Here is a 16,835-nt window from a genome sequence, read left to right on the forward strand (position 1 = left end):
TTCCAAGGCTTAATAGCCCTTTCAGAGTAAGCATTTTTCCTAATATCCAATCTGAACCTCCCCTGGAGCAACTGGAGGCCGTTTCCTCTTGTCCCGTCGCCTGTGACTTGGGAGAAGAGACCGACCCCCCCTGGCTACACCCTCCTTTCAGGGAGTTGTGGAGAGCGAGAAGGTCTCCCCTCAGCCTCCTTTTCTCCAGGCTGAACACCCCCAGCTCCCTCAGCCTCTCACCTAACTTCAGTTTCTATTATGAGATATGTAAATCTTGTTTAATGACAATTAATTAGTCTGTTACATACATTTTCTTCCCATCCTTCATGTTTGTACACAAACATATAGTTCAGCATGGGGCAAATATAACAACTGTAAAAACCGACTCACTGTAATGGTACTTATGGAGGACAACCACACCCACAAACCCTGTACAGAAATTAACACTTCTTTGTTAGAAGTCTATTAATTTTCTTTGATCTAAAGACTTTTGAAAATTGTAGCCATTGGCCCAGCAGCTCCTTTTCATTTGGTGCAAATCAAATGCTTTAAGGAAAAAAAAAAAAAAAAAAAAAAAAAGTAACCAAAATAATTAAAGGTCATTGATGAACACCCAGTTCTTCCATTCTCTGTGTTTATGCAGCTACAACAGGCAGGTGCTCTCCTTACTGTAATTTCATTGCTGCGAGGGTTCGACATCACCTTACCAATATCACCTGTGAATTCTGCTCTCAGACAAAACGCTGCCTTATCTACTTCCTTAGAGAAAAAAATAAAAGCCAAATATTGCCGTACACGACTAGTTAAAAGGCAGTACCAAGTCCCTTCTGCCTGTCCCTAAGACACATTTATACTTAAATTCTTTAGAGGTTCTCTTCGGAGAAGGGCTAGGAGAAAAGCTGCTTATGCATTTTATCCACTGCCATATGAAATGATTTAACAGTTATCATAGAAGGGAACTGAAACCATGCACATCTTTTCCAACACAAATCTCCAGTTAGTAAAATAAACTCAGAATTTTTTTGTTCTGTCTGGCCAAATGATGTTTAGGCTGTAGCTGTGTCCTTGTACTGAACACACCACGAGGGGTGACGACACTGACAACGGCCAGTTTCCTGCTGGCAGGAGACTGCAGGAGATGCCTACCTCAGTAACCCGCCAGATCACGGACACTAAACTGGTCCTCAACCTGCTGATCAAGTGCTTCAACTCTAGGCTGCTACCCTGTCCTCTATAAAGGTCCAACCAAGTCCCCTTTGAGAAGTTCCATACTTGCCTATATCATGACAATGGAGAATCCTCTCCCTTCAGTAATGAAAACATACCCAGGGTGGGGAAAGTAAGGGTCTGAACACCTTTTCCTTCCCTGCTGGGCAGCCTCCCTGTTAAGAAGTAGAATAGGGTTTTTTTTTCTTGATTGCCATGACAAAGTCCCCTTTAAACATTTTATTGGGAAATGTCACTCCAGCTCCATCCCCAACACAGAGCTCTAACTGACTCGCCTTCCCTGCAACAGATAAACGTCAGAGGCATTGACTAAAGGTCAAGCTCCACCTGTATACAAAGTCAATGTCTAAATAAATACATTTTGCCACTACACTGAAAAGCATAAAATGATCCTAAGTGCTGAACAGAAGTGAAAAAGTATGAATAGTCCATTTCTCTGGTAGGTAAATGCAGTAATTTAAAGTCATTTACCCTCTATTCTAGTCATCAAGACAGCAAACGGGAGCTGGGTCACAAGTTTTTTTGCAGTTTTAGATTAGCCAGGACCTTCCCAAGACCTCCAACACCCTGTTTTTCAATGAGAAAATGTTAAGAGAATCAAAGATAAACTGTCACTGCCCTCCTATGGAAGATTTACTAGAGAAAGGAGATGGCAGTATACGTCAGTAAAAAGATAATTAGAACTTATAACAAAATTTTAGAGGAAAACATTCTCTTGAGTTGTTTTATTTAAATCACCTCAAACTCAATGAATGTTCTGACAGATTTACATTGATCTTGAAGGTTTCATGGGATTTATGGAAACTATCTCATACTTTTTAAGTATTTTGCCAGTTTAAACCAGACCACAGCTTTTTTGTTTAAAAAAAGCCCCTCCTATAATAATCTGAAAAATCACATACTGTTTAGCAGCTGCTGAGTTTTTCAGCTCGGCTACTTCCAATTCCCAGGCGCTCCCTCAGATTACAGGGGATACAACCATTGCTACTGAAGGCAAAAAAGCCTTTTTTACTAGCCCTACACTATCTGAACTCCGAGAAACCTGTCAAACTCGGAAAAAAGTAACAACTTGGATGGATTTCAAAGTCTCCATTGTGTTTTTTGGATGTTTGAACAGTCCTATTGATTGCTGTGGGGCTTGCAAGAGTGATTTATTTTTCGGGGGGTATTTGTTAATTGTTATGAAAACCTCTTGAAGCAGCAGTTTCCTTCAACTCCAAAGATTTTACTGCCCATATTCTTCACATTGTCAATTCTTGCAATATTTTGTAAGGCTCATGATATACAATATTCTTCTTTAAAGCCTTGAAATTCATTAAAATAAGGAGATGAGTTTCACCTAGAAAAATATTTCTAACCACCACACTGGCAGATAAAAGTTTGAGACTATAAATACAAAGGACTCAAACCTACATTCAGTAACAAATTGCTATTTAAAAATTAGTTTCTTTTCTCATTAATCTTACCAGGACTTTCAGAATTGAGCCATTTTAGCTTTTTAATATCATGTAAAATACAGTAAATTTGTTACCCTCCGAATTGTCTGGACTGTCAGAAGTGAGGCTTCCTTCTTCTTTGTTTAAGTACGAATCTTTCTTGTCCTTATGAAATTTTTCCAGCATTTTGAATTTAGACAAAGCCTTGCTGCGAGATGCACTGGAAGAAGGTTTAGGGGGAACTACTTTAAAGTATACACAAACATTTATAAGTTTTTATACACAATGGACAGGGAGTAAAGAGAAAAATAAGATGTGAGAATTCAAATTGCCACTTCTGAAAAAGTAATGCAGTTCTGTTTCCTCTAGATTGAATTATCTACAATTTTATAGCTATAACTAAAAATTAAAGTTAATACTTAAAACTTCTGGAAATAAAACTCTTTTTTTTCCCCTGTTTTTTTATGTTTAAGAAAGACAAATTCTTTCTTGCTCCACGTATTTCTTGCATTCAAATACACTGTTCTAGGAGCTCAATATATTACCTGAAAACAAAGAAAACTACTAAACCCACTTCGACAATAAAAGAAGTTTTGTACTACAAGTTTTGAAAGAAAGCATCTAGATCAGTTCAAAGAAAAGTGGAAAACCATAGGTACAAAAATGTGAATTACTACTGTGTATCACAAGAACTGCATGTTGTTCGCTCAAACCCTTGTGAGGACTTGCTCAGCAGCAAATACAACCAAACGCCTTCCAGTCACATGAGTAGGATTAAGTTTTAGATAAGAGTACCTACGTTGAAAGCTGTGCTCTCTCATGACGCTGAGGTGATAGTCACACCACACATTTTACAGACCTCAGGCTTGCACGATGTATTAGTTTTCTTTGTAGGAGTGGAGGGGGCTTCTAAATTGGCTAATTCAGAGAAAACGCTTAGTGACAGGTCTTTTGAATTTACCTTGACACAAGAGAGAGCAAGAGTAGTCTAAGGGATCAGGCCAAACACTTCTGCTGCCTAGAAACATGACTATGGGGATATGTGACCAGAAGGTGACACAACTCAGAAACATCCAAGATGACTGAAGGAAGCTGGTGAGCATACAGCAGGCGCGCTGCAAGAAGAGGAATGGCATGAAATCCATTCTGATACAATGCACGGGGTCCTTCATTCCCTCAACTGATGTCCAAGTCCACTAATGAGGCATTGTTTCTCTAGATGTACATTCTCCCATGTTTTCTGGGAAACAGGGTGTTGACAGCATGCCTTCTGCTGTAAATAACGCAAACACCTGATGCCTTTTAAAATGGTAATTTGAAATAACTCCTTCTATTGCTTATGTTTCAAATATTAAGCCTAATTTGAGAAACAGACTCAGTTTTAGTGTTTATCTCCCAGACCGAGATGCTTTACAGCTATTCTATGCAAATGAGGCTAATGAAAACAGGGCAGCACATACGCTCTAGAAAGCTAACGTAGGGAAATGTTCTATAGGCTACATAGTAGATCACCAATACAATCTAAAGAACAAGTGCCAAATATTTCTTTGTCATGCCTCTCCAAACTGTTATTGATCTGCTTGAATTTAACACCGAAGCCACATTTAGACCAGTACATACAAGTTAATTGCTGTTGTATTTTACACAAAAGTATTTCATGGATCAACATCTGCAACTCATAATTATTCTTTGGAGTTTCTCTTCAGATAGCATAAAAGGTGACTTCACATAAAAGCTTGAATCTGAAATTACATTGACTAAAATAATCCTGCAGATTAAACAATTTAATTTGCCATTATTACATCAAATGTACTGTTTCCCTTCCAGGGGCAGGATGCACAGAGCAGCCTACTGGTCAGCAGAGGGAAAAGACTCACATTCAATAGAAAATAAACAGAACGTTTATCCGTCTTTGAAATTAAAGAAACAGAACAATGAATATTAATACTCCTGGCTTACGTTCAATACTCTCTGTCCTAATACATCATTATAGGTAGTGACGTACGATGTAATGACAATTGAGCAAAAGTTCACACAGTTATTAGTTTCTTCTGGAAATGACAAATGAAGTAAGTGGCAGCTTGTTTTCAGCGAGAACACTATGGTCAAATGGACTGTTCGCAAAGGATTTTCTATAGGCAACATACTATTAATACAAAGCTGATATTGAATAAATTTAACAAAACTTGTTTAATCAAATACCAGACTGGGAGTCTGAATGGGCACTCTTTTGTTCACTATTTCCCACTATTTCAGCATGGCTTTCCATCATTTTCTTCTCTTTCCTCAGTTTAACAAATCTTGTCTGAAAATCTCAAAAGGCAAGACAAACAGCAAGAACAGACAGGCAAGCAAGACACGACAGGAATTCTTATCATCCAATTTCTTTTTATCATTTAAACGACAAAAGCAAGTAGAAAGGACATTAGTTAGAGGTAGGTCTTTAACCTGTCAAATATGGAAGACAGTGTCTTGAATCATAATTTGCACATTTCAGTTTAAAGCTGAAGAACAAAGAGTTCAAACATGCCTAGAATAACAAGTTGAATTATTTTAAAGTGTGCTTTATCTTCTCAGCCAAATTAACACAGTCTACGCTGTTTACCATTAATCCATAAAACAGAGTGAAAACAGGCTCTTAGTTTAAATCTCTGCCTATTTCCTGGCACTTCTGCAACAAGATGCCTTGGAAAAAACAATCAGACAACAAATAAATGTACAGAATATATTTTGTCTTCCAGTCATGTCTTTCAAGAAAGCATGATACAGACGCTGAGGTAACTCAAAATGAAAACCTCAAACTGGAAACAACTTATCAGCTCGGTGCATTACTCAAGCTAATTAGCCAGACTGCACTTTGTTAATATATCAATGCATCTATACAGTGTCACTCAAACATACCAACTCATACATATGGAGCACTTACTTGTAACGCAGTGCCACACTGCAGGTGGAGAAAAGATTTATACATTTACTAAGTTTGATTCATGATGCCAAAACACTTTAAAAATAATAATTCTATTAGCTGACAGCCTGTTAATAAAGTCCTATCTGCAACCAATGTGGAGGTTCAAGCCTAGAATACACAAGGATCTCAACAAATTTCAAAGAATGCTAACATTACACTTTTCAGAAATAAAATTCAGCTTATTTCATAATTTGTTATAACCGCAGCAATACTTACTTTCTCCCCCCCCCGGAGAATTATTTCACTATTTAGGGCACATTTAGTAACCTTACAAAAAGCTACAACTCTAAATCATCATCTTGTCAGTCATCCCGTGCAGTAACTTCTGTTGTAATGCTGTTGTACACAACATACACCCACCGAAGAATATTAGACCTACCAAAATTGGATTTGACAAAGTACTTGGAAGCGTGCAATAGAGAGACACACACAGAGGAACAAAAGGAGAAGTTCTAGAAGCCTATCCACACTGAATTCTTACAGGCACTTGATCCGTTGTTTTAGAACACTGCAAGTATATCTACATGAACTAAAATCACAGCATAGTTTGTAGCGTGTACACACATGTATAAATCCCTCTTTATGTGTGGGAATCATCATTCTCAGTTATAGCCACATAAAAGTTACCTACTTCCTCTGCAACTGCAGAGAAAAACTCCTTATATACTGAAGGTGGCCAAGCTGGCCTCTGCAAATGACTCTCGTTTGACTCTACGCTAACTGCCCTACAACTGGACTTCAGTTAGCAGAATGGCATTCATCATAGTACAGATTGCTTCAGTGCTATGAAGTTCCTAATCTATCACAGTGTATGTATATATATATATATATATTTCAGTATACAACTGCTACTACTTGTGAGTGTCCAGTGTGACAAATATAGCTCTTTCCTCATGGAGTGATACACCCAGGAGCTCTGCTTCATGCCATAGTGTGATCCTCTTCTTGCCAAGTTAAAACCTGGAAAGCCCTCTAGTAAAACTTAAATGCCCCTCTGCTTGGCAATATTAAAGTACTGGGTGGGATATGGCTTACTGTGTATGTCCCATAAGAGTGGAATTCTATGCAGAGAGTGGTGACAGAGGTGCAGCTGAAATAAAACTAATAATCTGACTGGCAAAAGAGTGCTGGGGAAAGAATTCAGTGCACAGATTAGCATATTTGCTCCACGTTCCTGTATTCTCAGTTTTATTACATCCAACTGCCAAGACATGTTGGACTTCTGATTCAAAAAGCATTACACACAGATTACTTTCAACTCTCTCTGAAAAAATCAAGCCCCTTATCAAGAGTATGAAGATGAACAGGCCAGCAAGTGAATGGATTACATACTGGCAAAACTGGGTAGGCTCACCTTCTGAATGTTTTCCTGTTACAGGAGAAACCTTTTTTAAAAGAACCAGTTTCTTTACCAGAACTCTCCCTTTTTTTTTTTTTTTAATACATCAATAAACTGCAGATCAAGATCATGTTTCATTTCTAATAGCTTTACCTCTGGTTAAACTCCACAGATGATAAGGTATTCTTAATTTAAACAGCAAAAGTCACAGAATTAGTTTGGATAGGAATAACTTGATAAAATCACATTATTTCTTCTGATTCTGCTTTGCATTCACTTAACCCATACAAGCATGGTTCTCTAAAACTTGTAATCAGACCGTCTTTTAAGTACCCATTCCACCCATTTTGGTTTAAGTAGCATGAGAAGCATCATTATGGGTAGCCTCAAGCATCTCAGAAAAAAAACATAGAATGCTGAACTTATAAAGTCACCTGAAAACTTTCTTTGCTAGTACATAGAAAACTGAGGTCATGCTAACCCCTTAATTCTCACACCTTACCCAGCAAGAACACTCTCTCCTTCCATTATTTGAAAAGCTGCAAGGAAATCATATAATCTCGTAACTACCTGATATGTAGTTGCACTGTGCCTGATAGGAACTCTCTCACATCCACCTGAGTTTTTCAGCAACATCTTAAAAAAGGCCAGAGACAGACAAGCAGTCCAGATGATACCTAAATGGCACAACTGCTGACTGAGATTTGGCTCCCAACCACTGACAACACCGACAGAACAGAGCTGAGCTTAAAATTGTAGACTACCAGCAGGACCTTAACTCTTCTCATGTGAAAAACTGATTTCTGGAACTTTCTATTAAGTTCCAGTTGTAAGTTATACAAATAAGAAGCCATCAGCTACTACACGAGCAAGAGGCAATCGCCCTGTGGAAACAAACTCCTTATAGGCTTTACTACCCAATAAAAAAATAATGAAGAAATGGAAAACTAGAGGAGGAAAGGTTGCAAACAAACGTATGTTTTCTTCCAGAACTATGTAACCAAGTAAATACTGAACTAGCAATCACGCCATCACAGCCCTTTTCCCCTTGAGCCATGGTTCTTAGCGAGGACAACGTTGAGAATACCCACGTAGCCACACATCTTGGAACCAGCTGCTGTTGAAAAGCTTTTCTGTGCTTCCTCAACCTATTACAAACGTTGCGATTAGCATAAGATTATACAAATTAGTCTTTTCCTCTCCAGTTTGGAAAACAAATCTATAGAACACACATACAAATATTTCAGCAGAATTCATAAATTACAGTTTCTAATTACCTTATTATTTATAATGTACTTACTCTTTATAAGTTTTAGTAACTTGTAAGAAAAAAACAGCAGAAAGCTTCCTTACAGCTTGAATGCGATCCCCTTTATAAAAATACAATTACATTTGAGTTTTTACTTTACAAATTTGCATTGTAATGTTCTAAAGCACTTGAGTGGCACCAACTTAATGTGAAACCAGGCCTATATGAAGCATGAGAAAGAACTCGCCTGACCCCCTGTGGCCAAAAAAATGCAAAACTACATTATTTACCACCATCATCCGAATCTTCCTCAGATATCCACCATGGCACTGAATCCTTTTTCTTCGTTTCTTTTTTCCTGGGCTGTCCCAATGTCTCAAGAACGCTTGACTTTTTCTTTGAATTTCCAAGTGAATCATCTGAAAGAGACTGAGTCAATTGCATATAAGATTAAAGACAGCTTTTACGTTTTCACATTGTTTAACTGTCTTTCAGCCACTCAATTCTGGACTTCTGAGTTTAGATGCCTCCCTTTACTCCCCACTGCCAGCCTTTTTTGTACATGCATGACAAAGTTGAGTAAGAAGCAATAACTACATTCATGTGGCATAATACAGCATATTATAATAACCCCACTGCCACAATTTGGATATGTTAAAAGTTCACTGCTTAGTAGAGCATATGTTCAAATGAAAAGCATTATCAGCTCTTTTTCAATTAGTTACGACATATAAGAAACAAAATCCTGACTACATCCCTGAAGATAATGAAGTAGAGCAGAAGCAGTATTGGCCATGCTTTGTTCATGAACAACATTATTAATATTCTAAAAATAAACCTTCACAAGCAACACCGTAGCGCCCAGCAAATCACATTTCAGAAATTTATTTTAATACTTTGTGTTCATGAAAATGAATAGAAATGCCACAGCCATTATTACCCAACTCTGTATATTAAGCTTTCATACATGTTAGTCACCCGTGTGTTTTTGACTGATAAATCAATGGAGAGAAAGTCTACGAGTATGAACATCCTATGAATTTATGTTACTGAAGAGTAACACGAAGGAAAGGACCTACAGCCAGTTCATAAGATAAGGGCATTTTTTTGAAGTGATGAAGATTTCTTAAAAAAACCACAATAATCTCCGCTCTTTTCCTTTAATAAAGCTCTTTGTGGCTTACAGCAGGCTCAGAGCCACAATTAGCTGTCCAGACACTGAACAAGGAAATACATTCATTAAGCCAGCGCACTGTAACCTTATACACTACATATTCTTTGTGCTTAAAGTCAGTAAACATGGGGTTAAGAAGTGTGGCATACTTCTTATTTTTATCTAATTTTTTACCCATAATTGTTGAAACCAATTGTCCTAAAGTGTCTTAAAGAATAGAGTTAGCAAAAGCCATAAAGCGTAAGAGACAAAGAATTCACATACGAAATACATCATATGGGAAAATTTCAAAAGCTTCACTTTGCTAATAGTCACAAATAAGAAAATGTGATAGTAGAAACAGAAAACTAAAGGCAACAGGATTGTGGGTACTTAATAAGTAAAACACAAGAGGATGTTTTATTAAAACAAGCCCCTGCAGTCCACTGCCTGATTCCTATCGCACAAAAAGCACTATCATAAAAGCCAACCTTCAATTTATATGGGCCTAGCATGAACGCCCATAAATCAAATGCCAATTATCCCAAACCACCATTTAAGAAAAAAACAATTATAAGAAAATAATAATTCTTATTAATATCCCTGACCAATAACATCTTTACAGCTCACAGTTTCACTTGAGAAAACTAAATGCTTGTCCTAGAGTCTCAGAAAGAAAATTTAAGTGCTCTGAGCCTTGCGCTTTAATAAAACACAATTTCAATAAATTATGAAACTGCTAGACAACACGATGTATTGCAATTTCTTTAAGTTGGCTCAGTGACATAGAAAATAACAGCTTTACATTCTTAATAAATGTCCTATAAATAACAACTTCCTTACACTAGTCACAACACAAGTACTAGTGCCATTGTCCCATTGTCCCCAAAGGTCGGAGAGTCTCCTGCTGGCTACAAGTACCAACAGGTGCTTGATACAAGCTCTGTTATCACTTGCTGTTTCTTTTACGACTAACAGCATCCTCTACTCTGCGAGCAGAATTTCAGTGATGCTCGTACTCCTGAGAGTATTGTAACTAAAGAAAGTGAAACTCCCACAGGTGGTTCTCCAGTTCTGGAAACTTTCTCCGTCCAGCCATCTCGTCAACTGCAGACAGTAAAGCTGCAGCAGCTGGGAAAGAAATGCTGACACAAAAATACTAGTGCATTTTTTCCCAACATGTCAGTTGTCTCAACAGCAAAACTTACAGATTTTTTTTTTTTTTCCTTCCTTTGAAAAACAGTACATAAATAAATCAATCAACTTTTTGGACCAGTAATGGCTTTTCAGTGCCAGTAAGCAGCACTGATTTCTTCCTTCCCCTCCTCTATAAAACAGCCTGTCAGCCTTTCGGGAACTCAGACACACACACAAAAAAAACCCAACAAGAGTCAGTTCTTTAATTTCTATTTAAATAAAAGTCAAAAGACTCATTTTTAAGAACTGGGACAATTACATGGCACATAATCACTTACCACCTCCTATACACATGAAAGAACTAAAAAAAGTAGATAGGTAATACAGGATTGGATCTAAAACACAAAGACTTTCATGACAGTTGTCCTAATTATTTCATGAAACAAGTCTTTTTCAATAAAACCAGTCTAGTCCAAATTATATTTTTAGTACAACATAATATTTTAATATATTTGATCTTTTAATAAAAATTAAAAATGTTTTTCAAACATGGTTTCAGGTGTAGCCTTACCCTTCCCGCTACTATTCTACAGATTTTCTAGTAAGTATTGTATAGCTTTTCCTTTCAAAAATTTTCCTTCTCAGCTGTCCATTGAATATCAAGTAGAACAAAAATCAGCCTAGAAGACCAAAAGCAGACGATGGCTTTTTCCTAAATTTGCTTTGCTTGCAGCGTAAAGTAGATCAAAAAAAAGTAGTTAATTAAAGCACTGTGTATTGGAAAGAGCTCCTCGCATTGCATGTCCCAAGGGAATTTCACAACCAACACGCAGAAAACTCAGGAGCAATACCAATATGATGTAAGATGATACGTAAATTAAAGGGACAATAGGGGAAGTATGTTAAAGCGAGACACTGGTGGAATGGAAGGACCACAGGCACACACACAATGGAGGAGGAAGAGAAAAATGATGGATGACAACAGGCTGTTCTGGCAAGGGGTTGGGAATAAGTGTGACCAGGCAGACATTTGTGTTTCCTTCTGTATAACACAAAAAGCCTAGAAAATCCTCTTTGCTGATAGAAAATCCTCTTCATTTTAAAAAGTTCAGTGCATATGCCAAAATACTTTAGTTTATTCCTCATACTAGATCTGCATCACCCAAATGTACCTACAGTCTTTCTTTAACTTTGAACGTTTTAGTCGCAAACATACATAAAATCCTCCCCCAAAACAAAGCCAGTTTCGCTGGGAGTTATTTAAAAGGGAAAAAATATCCTGCTCCATTTCTTCTCTGAAAGAGAAATATTGTATTCCTCAAACTACTAAGAAACACTTTTTGCTATTCCCACCCCTCCGCCGTTATACTCTCAACAAAAACATCACCTACACAAACAAAAGCAAAGGGAGGGACGTAACAGAAGATGCACGCACATGAAATAATAAAGAGTAGATAATGCTATTGTTATTTGAGTCTGTATCTAGCTGGCAAAACATAAAATAACGCATATATTTAATGATTCGATTGGCAGTATATGTGTTTAACCAAGTTTAAACACTTTACAAACAGTTTTAGTTTGAAAAATTAAGACACGAGCTGTTAAAAGTTACATTCTCTGGGACATGCCAAATACCACTTAGAATAATTCAGTGCAGCTATTTTGATTTTTTTTTCTAACTCAAGCATTCTCAATGTGGACAACAGTTGAGGAGCAAGAAGAGGATGTCAAATGAGGAACAAAACACTAGAAGAAATCATATGCAGAGTTTTGTCAGACATGCAAAATAAAGAATAAACCTCCTTTCTCTTCTCCAGAGCAACTCCCTTCATAAAAATAGTAAATAAAGAACTTTTGACAGAGATGCAGAGCCTAATTTTCTATTTTTACTAACAATAATTTCAGGGAATTCAAGAATGTTAACTCAATTACATCATGAAGTTAAAGGCCAAAATCCTTAACAATACCTTTAAGTTATTTGTGAATCTTAATTTTCAGATAGCATTTTGATTTTCTATTTTCCCAATTTAACATTGCTCAGTGAAGTTACATTTATTCTGTATCTGTAAAAACACCTCACAAGCTGCGTGGTCAAAACAGAGTTACAGACCTACCTGGGAAAGCTAAAATCGTCTTGAAAAAGAAGCCTCTGGTTACTACAGGTCTTTAGTACACAGTACAGAGTGCAATTTTTATATAATCTAGCACCTACATTTTCCACAAGTAATTAAACTGTAGAACAGCCTCTACATCTTTAAGCATACATTACATATAACAGAGACCCCAAGAATACTCCCTGCCATCGTTAGCTCCACTTAGATACAGCAACAGAATCTAGTAAAGGCCTTATGTATGTGGTATTTATATTTTAGGGTCACCACGCTGTGTGCCTGATAGACCAGAGGGCAAATTCTGAAATTACAGGTCTACATGCAGTGAAAAAACCATACCAAGTTAGGACATTTTGACTACATCTAATAATTGTTAGCTTAAGTCATAACCCACAGATTTGCCTGGTTTTGCCTGTACTCAAAATCATCAAGCACCATGAGGAATAAAAGGAACCAAATTAAAATTTTCTAGTCACTACAACATACTTCATTTTTTTAGGATTAATACAAGAATTTTTAAATGGAATTCAGTAAAACATAGCTTGTGCCTACATACAGGAAAAGGTTTTTTTATCTCATTTTCAATTATAGATCCATTTGACGCTTCTGCTACTAAATAACACACACAATTAAACTGAAACAAAAATCAAGAAGCAGGGGGTCTTTCTGAAGATACAACCTAGCAGTGACAAAACATTTATTTAATCACAAAACCATTCTCTTGATTTCAAGACAGCAAATAGCATGAATTAAGTTTAGTAATGAAGCGAAGACCTTGCAAAGAGCCACACGTGACAGCTCTGTGGATTATGTGATAAAAGCACAGCTGCATCTTCTATTTCATATTCGTCCATAGTCAATTTCCCCCCTGTATTTTAACAGGGAAAAGGGTTGTGACCTTGCTCTGAAACATACCTCTTTCAGAAACTCTTCAAACTGCTCATCTAATTCTTCTTTTGAAAAGCGATGAGCCATAATGTGCAACTGGACGTTGGCTTCCAAACAAATGAGTTTAAAAACTAAGGGTTAAAATAAAAATAAAGTTAATTAAAAGCATTCTGAAATTAGAGGTAGCTTATTGATTTGCTGCTTTCACAGAGAGCTATAAGCAAAAACCAAAATAAACCTCAAGGGATGTCAAATTTCATTCCTCCCACTCCTAATCTAAATTATTTATTGAATAAGACAATCAATGCAAACATACCTGGATTACCCAAATTCCTTACAATCAAAATAGTAATTTCCAGAACAACAGTTTCAGCATTTAAACAATGAGGGATAAATCAATCACCATCTTTACATTTTTCTTCAAAAGACAGCTCTCTTAGCTAACCCAAATTAAGCATTTTGTCAATGATCAAACAAGAATCCACTGCAGTAATACTTCCCATCCATTTTAAGGGCTTTTAATTCCTTTCTACATTTCTTCTCCAAAACTGGAGACATCTGGCATTTTAAGTTTTGTTTCATCATCTCTGCTGTGCTGAGGACTCCGTAAACAATAAATGCATGAAAGTCGTTGAGATTAGAGGATGATGTTGGTTTGGTCTGCCCTGATGCAGAAAGCCAATGGCACTTGCCCCCCTCCCATTCCCAAAAAGCCTGTGTTGACTTCTCAGGTATAAAATATGCCCCACACTCAAAAAGCTACAAAGCCTTTGTATATCACACTGCTCAACACATATGGCTACCTTCAAAACTGCATATGTATAGCAGCATTAAACCACCCTAGCATCTTCCAGGCTGAGAAGTGCTATGTAAACATAAAAGGGCTAAACATTTGCAGAAATGCTTTTACCATTAAATAAAACTTCTCCCAATACGGAGCCCCTCTCAGTACACAGGACTGTTACCTACCTAGTAAATTGATTTTGACAGGCGAGTTGTGACAACTGCTTCCTGCTTTCACTCCTTATTCATCCACAGACCACCCGACACTTTGGCTTTGGCAGTTAAAAGAAAAAAAAAAAAGTTATAGCAGACTGCCCAGACCTTGAATCGAATAAGATATCCTCCTGTAAGCACTTAGACAATATCTCTGAAAACATGGTAAGGAGATTACGAACGTTACCTCTCATGACACACATAATCCAGTATCCTTTTATACTTTTACATCAAAGAACACTAGATGCTCAACACTAGATCCTTTAACAGTTTACTAGCTGTGACAACTGCTTCAGCAAGTGGAGAATACTGAATTCCAGCTTTGCCAGAAAAAGAGTCTGCTGACATTATCTGTACTTCTCTCTGCCCTATAATTACGGCTTTTATAAACGCTAACAATATGAAACTTTATTTTTTAAAAAGGTCAACAACCATGCCAGGCAATTTCCATAACAGAAGACCACGGACAAACATTAACCTTAACAAATATATTTTGCAGCCATACCTTTAGGCTCACAAATGACTTTGTACATAACAGGAAGGAGTCAGTTGCTGGGATAGACGCTACAGCAGAGGGCAGAAAGCATTAGTTTTGGGAAGGCAGAGCTAAACCACAGGGCTGAAAGAAAGCTTCTACAGCCTAACGCATTTCATGTAATCCTTTAATCATCCCAGAGCTAGCACCTGCCGCGACCTGACCCTCCTCCGCCTTCCCCCAAAGCACAGGCAGGGCTGGCACGCAGCGGCAGCCCCGGGGCCGGCGGGCCGCGCTCCGCCCCAACCCCAGCCGCCACTCCGCGGGCTCTCCTCCGGGCCCTCTCCCGCCGCGGGCCTAGCGAGTGCTGCCGAAGGTGGGCTCGGGGCCGGCCGGCAAGAGGGGGAAGCGCAGCCCCGGGACAGGACGCGGCTCGGAGCCGAGCGCGGCCCTGCCTCGGAGCGCCGGGGCCTACCTGGGCCGCGCCGGACCCCTCCCGCCCAGGGCCGCCTGGCGGCGCGGTTGCCAGGGAAACCCTGCCAGCCACCGTACCGCCCGCCGACACTGACCGCCCGCCCGACCTGTCACGTGACAAGCCCCCAGCTGCCGGCGCGGTTGCCAGGGAAACCCTGCCGGCCACCGTAGCGCCCGCCGACACTGACCGCCCGCCCGGCCTGTCACGTGACAGGCCCCCAGCCGCCGGCTCCCCGCCCCACCGCCGGCGCGCGTGGGAGACACGTGACGGCGGACAACGGTCCGCAGCCGCCATTACTACCGTGGCAGAGGCGGCCCCGCCTCGGCCTGGCCCGGCCCGGCCCGGGAGGCGGAAGTCGCCGCGCGGTGACGTGAGGCGGTGGCGCGAGGCGGTGGCGCCGGGGGTGCGCAGCGGGCGCCCCCTGCTGGGCAGCGAGGAAGGCGGCGCCGGCGGAGACCGGGGCCGGTCCGCAGCGCCGCCACCGCTCGCCGCTCCCGCCGTGAGGGGTCACGCCAGGATAAGGCAGCGGCCCCCCGGCCGCCCGACCCGCGCACCTGTCTCCGGCCGGCGGAGCGAGACGGGGTTTGGCGGGGGGAGCCCCGGGGGCTGCGCCGTGTCCCCCGCAGGGAGGGGCTCGGGGCCCTCTGGCCGCCGGGCCCCCGGGCTGCGGCGGGAGCAGCGACGGGGCTTTGCGGGGTGTGTGTCCCCCGTGCTGTCGGTTCTTCGGAGGTCGCTGCCCGCCTTGTGTCTGATTTCTGCCGTCGAGGACCGGCGCAGGAGCCTGTGGGTAGAGCGGGGGAATTAATACCAAACTGGGCTTGTTTCTCCGTTTGGCGGCGAGGCCAGGCCCGCGCAGGGGAGAACCCTTCCTCCTGGTCATGGAGCCTGTGGGGCTGACGTGGTGGCCACCTGCAGCCAAGGTCTCTTCCTCAGGTTTCTGAGGGACAGGCCGCGCCAGAACTCACGGAATGATATGGGGTTGGAAGGGACCTCTGGAGATCATCCAGTCCAACCCCCTGCCAGAGCAGGGTCACCCGGAGCAGGTTGCACAGGAGCATGTCCAGGAGGGTTTGGAATGTCTCCAGAGACGGAGACTTCACCACCTCTCTGGGCAGCCTCTTCCAGGGCTCTGCAACCCTCACAATAAAGAAGTTTTTCCTCGTGTTGAGATGGAATTTCCTGTGTTTGTGCCTGTTGCCCCTTTGTCCTGTCACCGAGCACCACTGGAAAGAGTGGCCCCATCCTCTTGACACCCACCATTTAGGTATTTATAGGCATTGATGAGATCCCCTCTCAGTCTTCTCCAGGCTGAACAGCCCCAGGTCTCTCAGCCTTTCCTCATCAGAGAGATGCTCCAGTCCCTTGATCGTCTTTGTAGCAAGTTGTAGAG

At 40.4% G+C, this 16,835-nt stretch overlaps 1 protein-coding gene across 1 annotated transcript in view; it reads right to left on the reverse strand.

Moving 5' to 3' along the window:
- Nucleotides 1-13,624, reverse strand: part of CEP162 (centrosomal protein 162) — a 38,850-nt gene extending 25,226 nt beyond the window's left edge. The window contains exons 1-2 of the mRNA XM_074151015.1: nt 13,527-13,624; nt 8,501-8,639 (exon numbers count right to left, since the gene is read on the reverse strand). Of these exons, the coding sequence (XP_074007116.1) occupies nt 8,501-8,639; nt 13,527-13,586 (199 nt within the window). The 5' untranslated portion in view covers nt 13,587-13,624. The remainder of the gene's footprint in view (nt 1-8,500; nt 8,640-13,526) is intronic.
- Between the last annotated feature and the right edge of the window lie 3,211 nt (nt 13,625-16,835).

This window comes from Numenius arquata, chromosome 7, assembly GCF_964106895.1.
Source record: "Numenius arquata chromosome 7, bNumArq3.hap1.1, whole genome shotgun sequence".
In the NCBI taxonomy this organism is placed as follows: Eukaryota; Metazoa; Chordata; class Aves; order Charadriiformes; family Scolopacidae; genus Numenius; species Numenius arquata.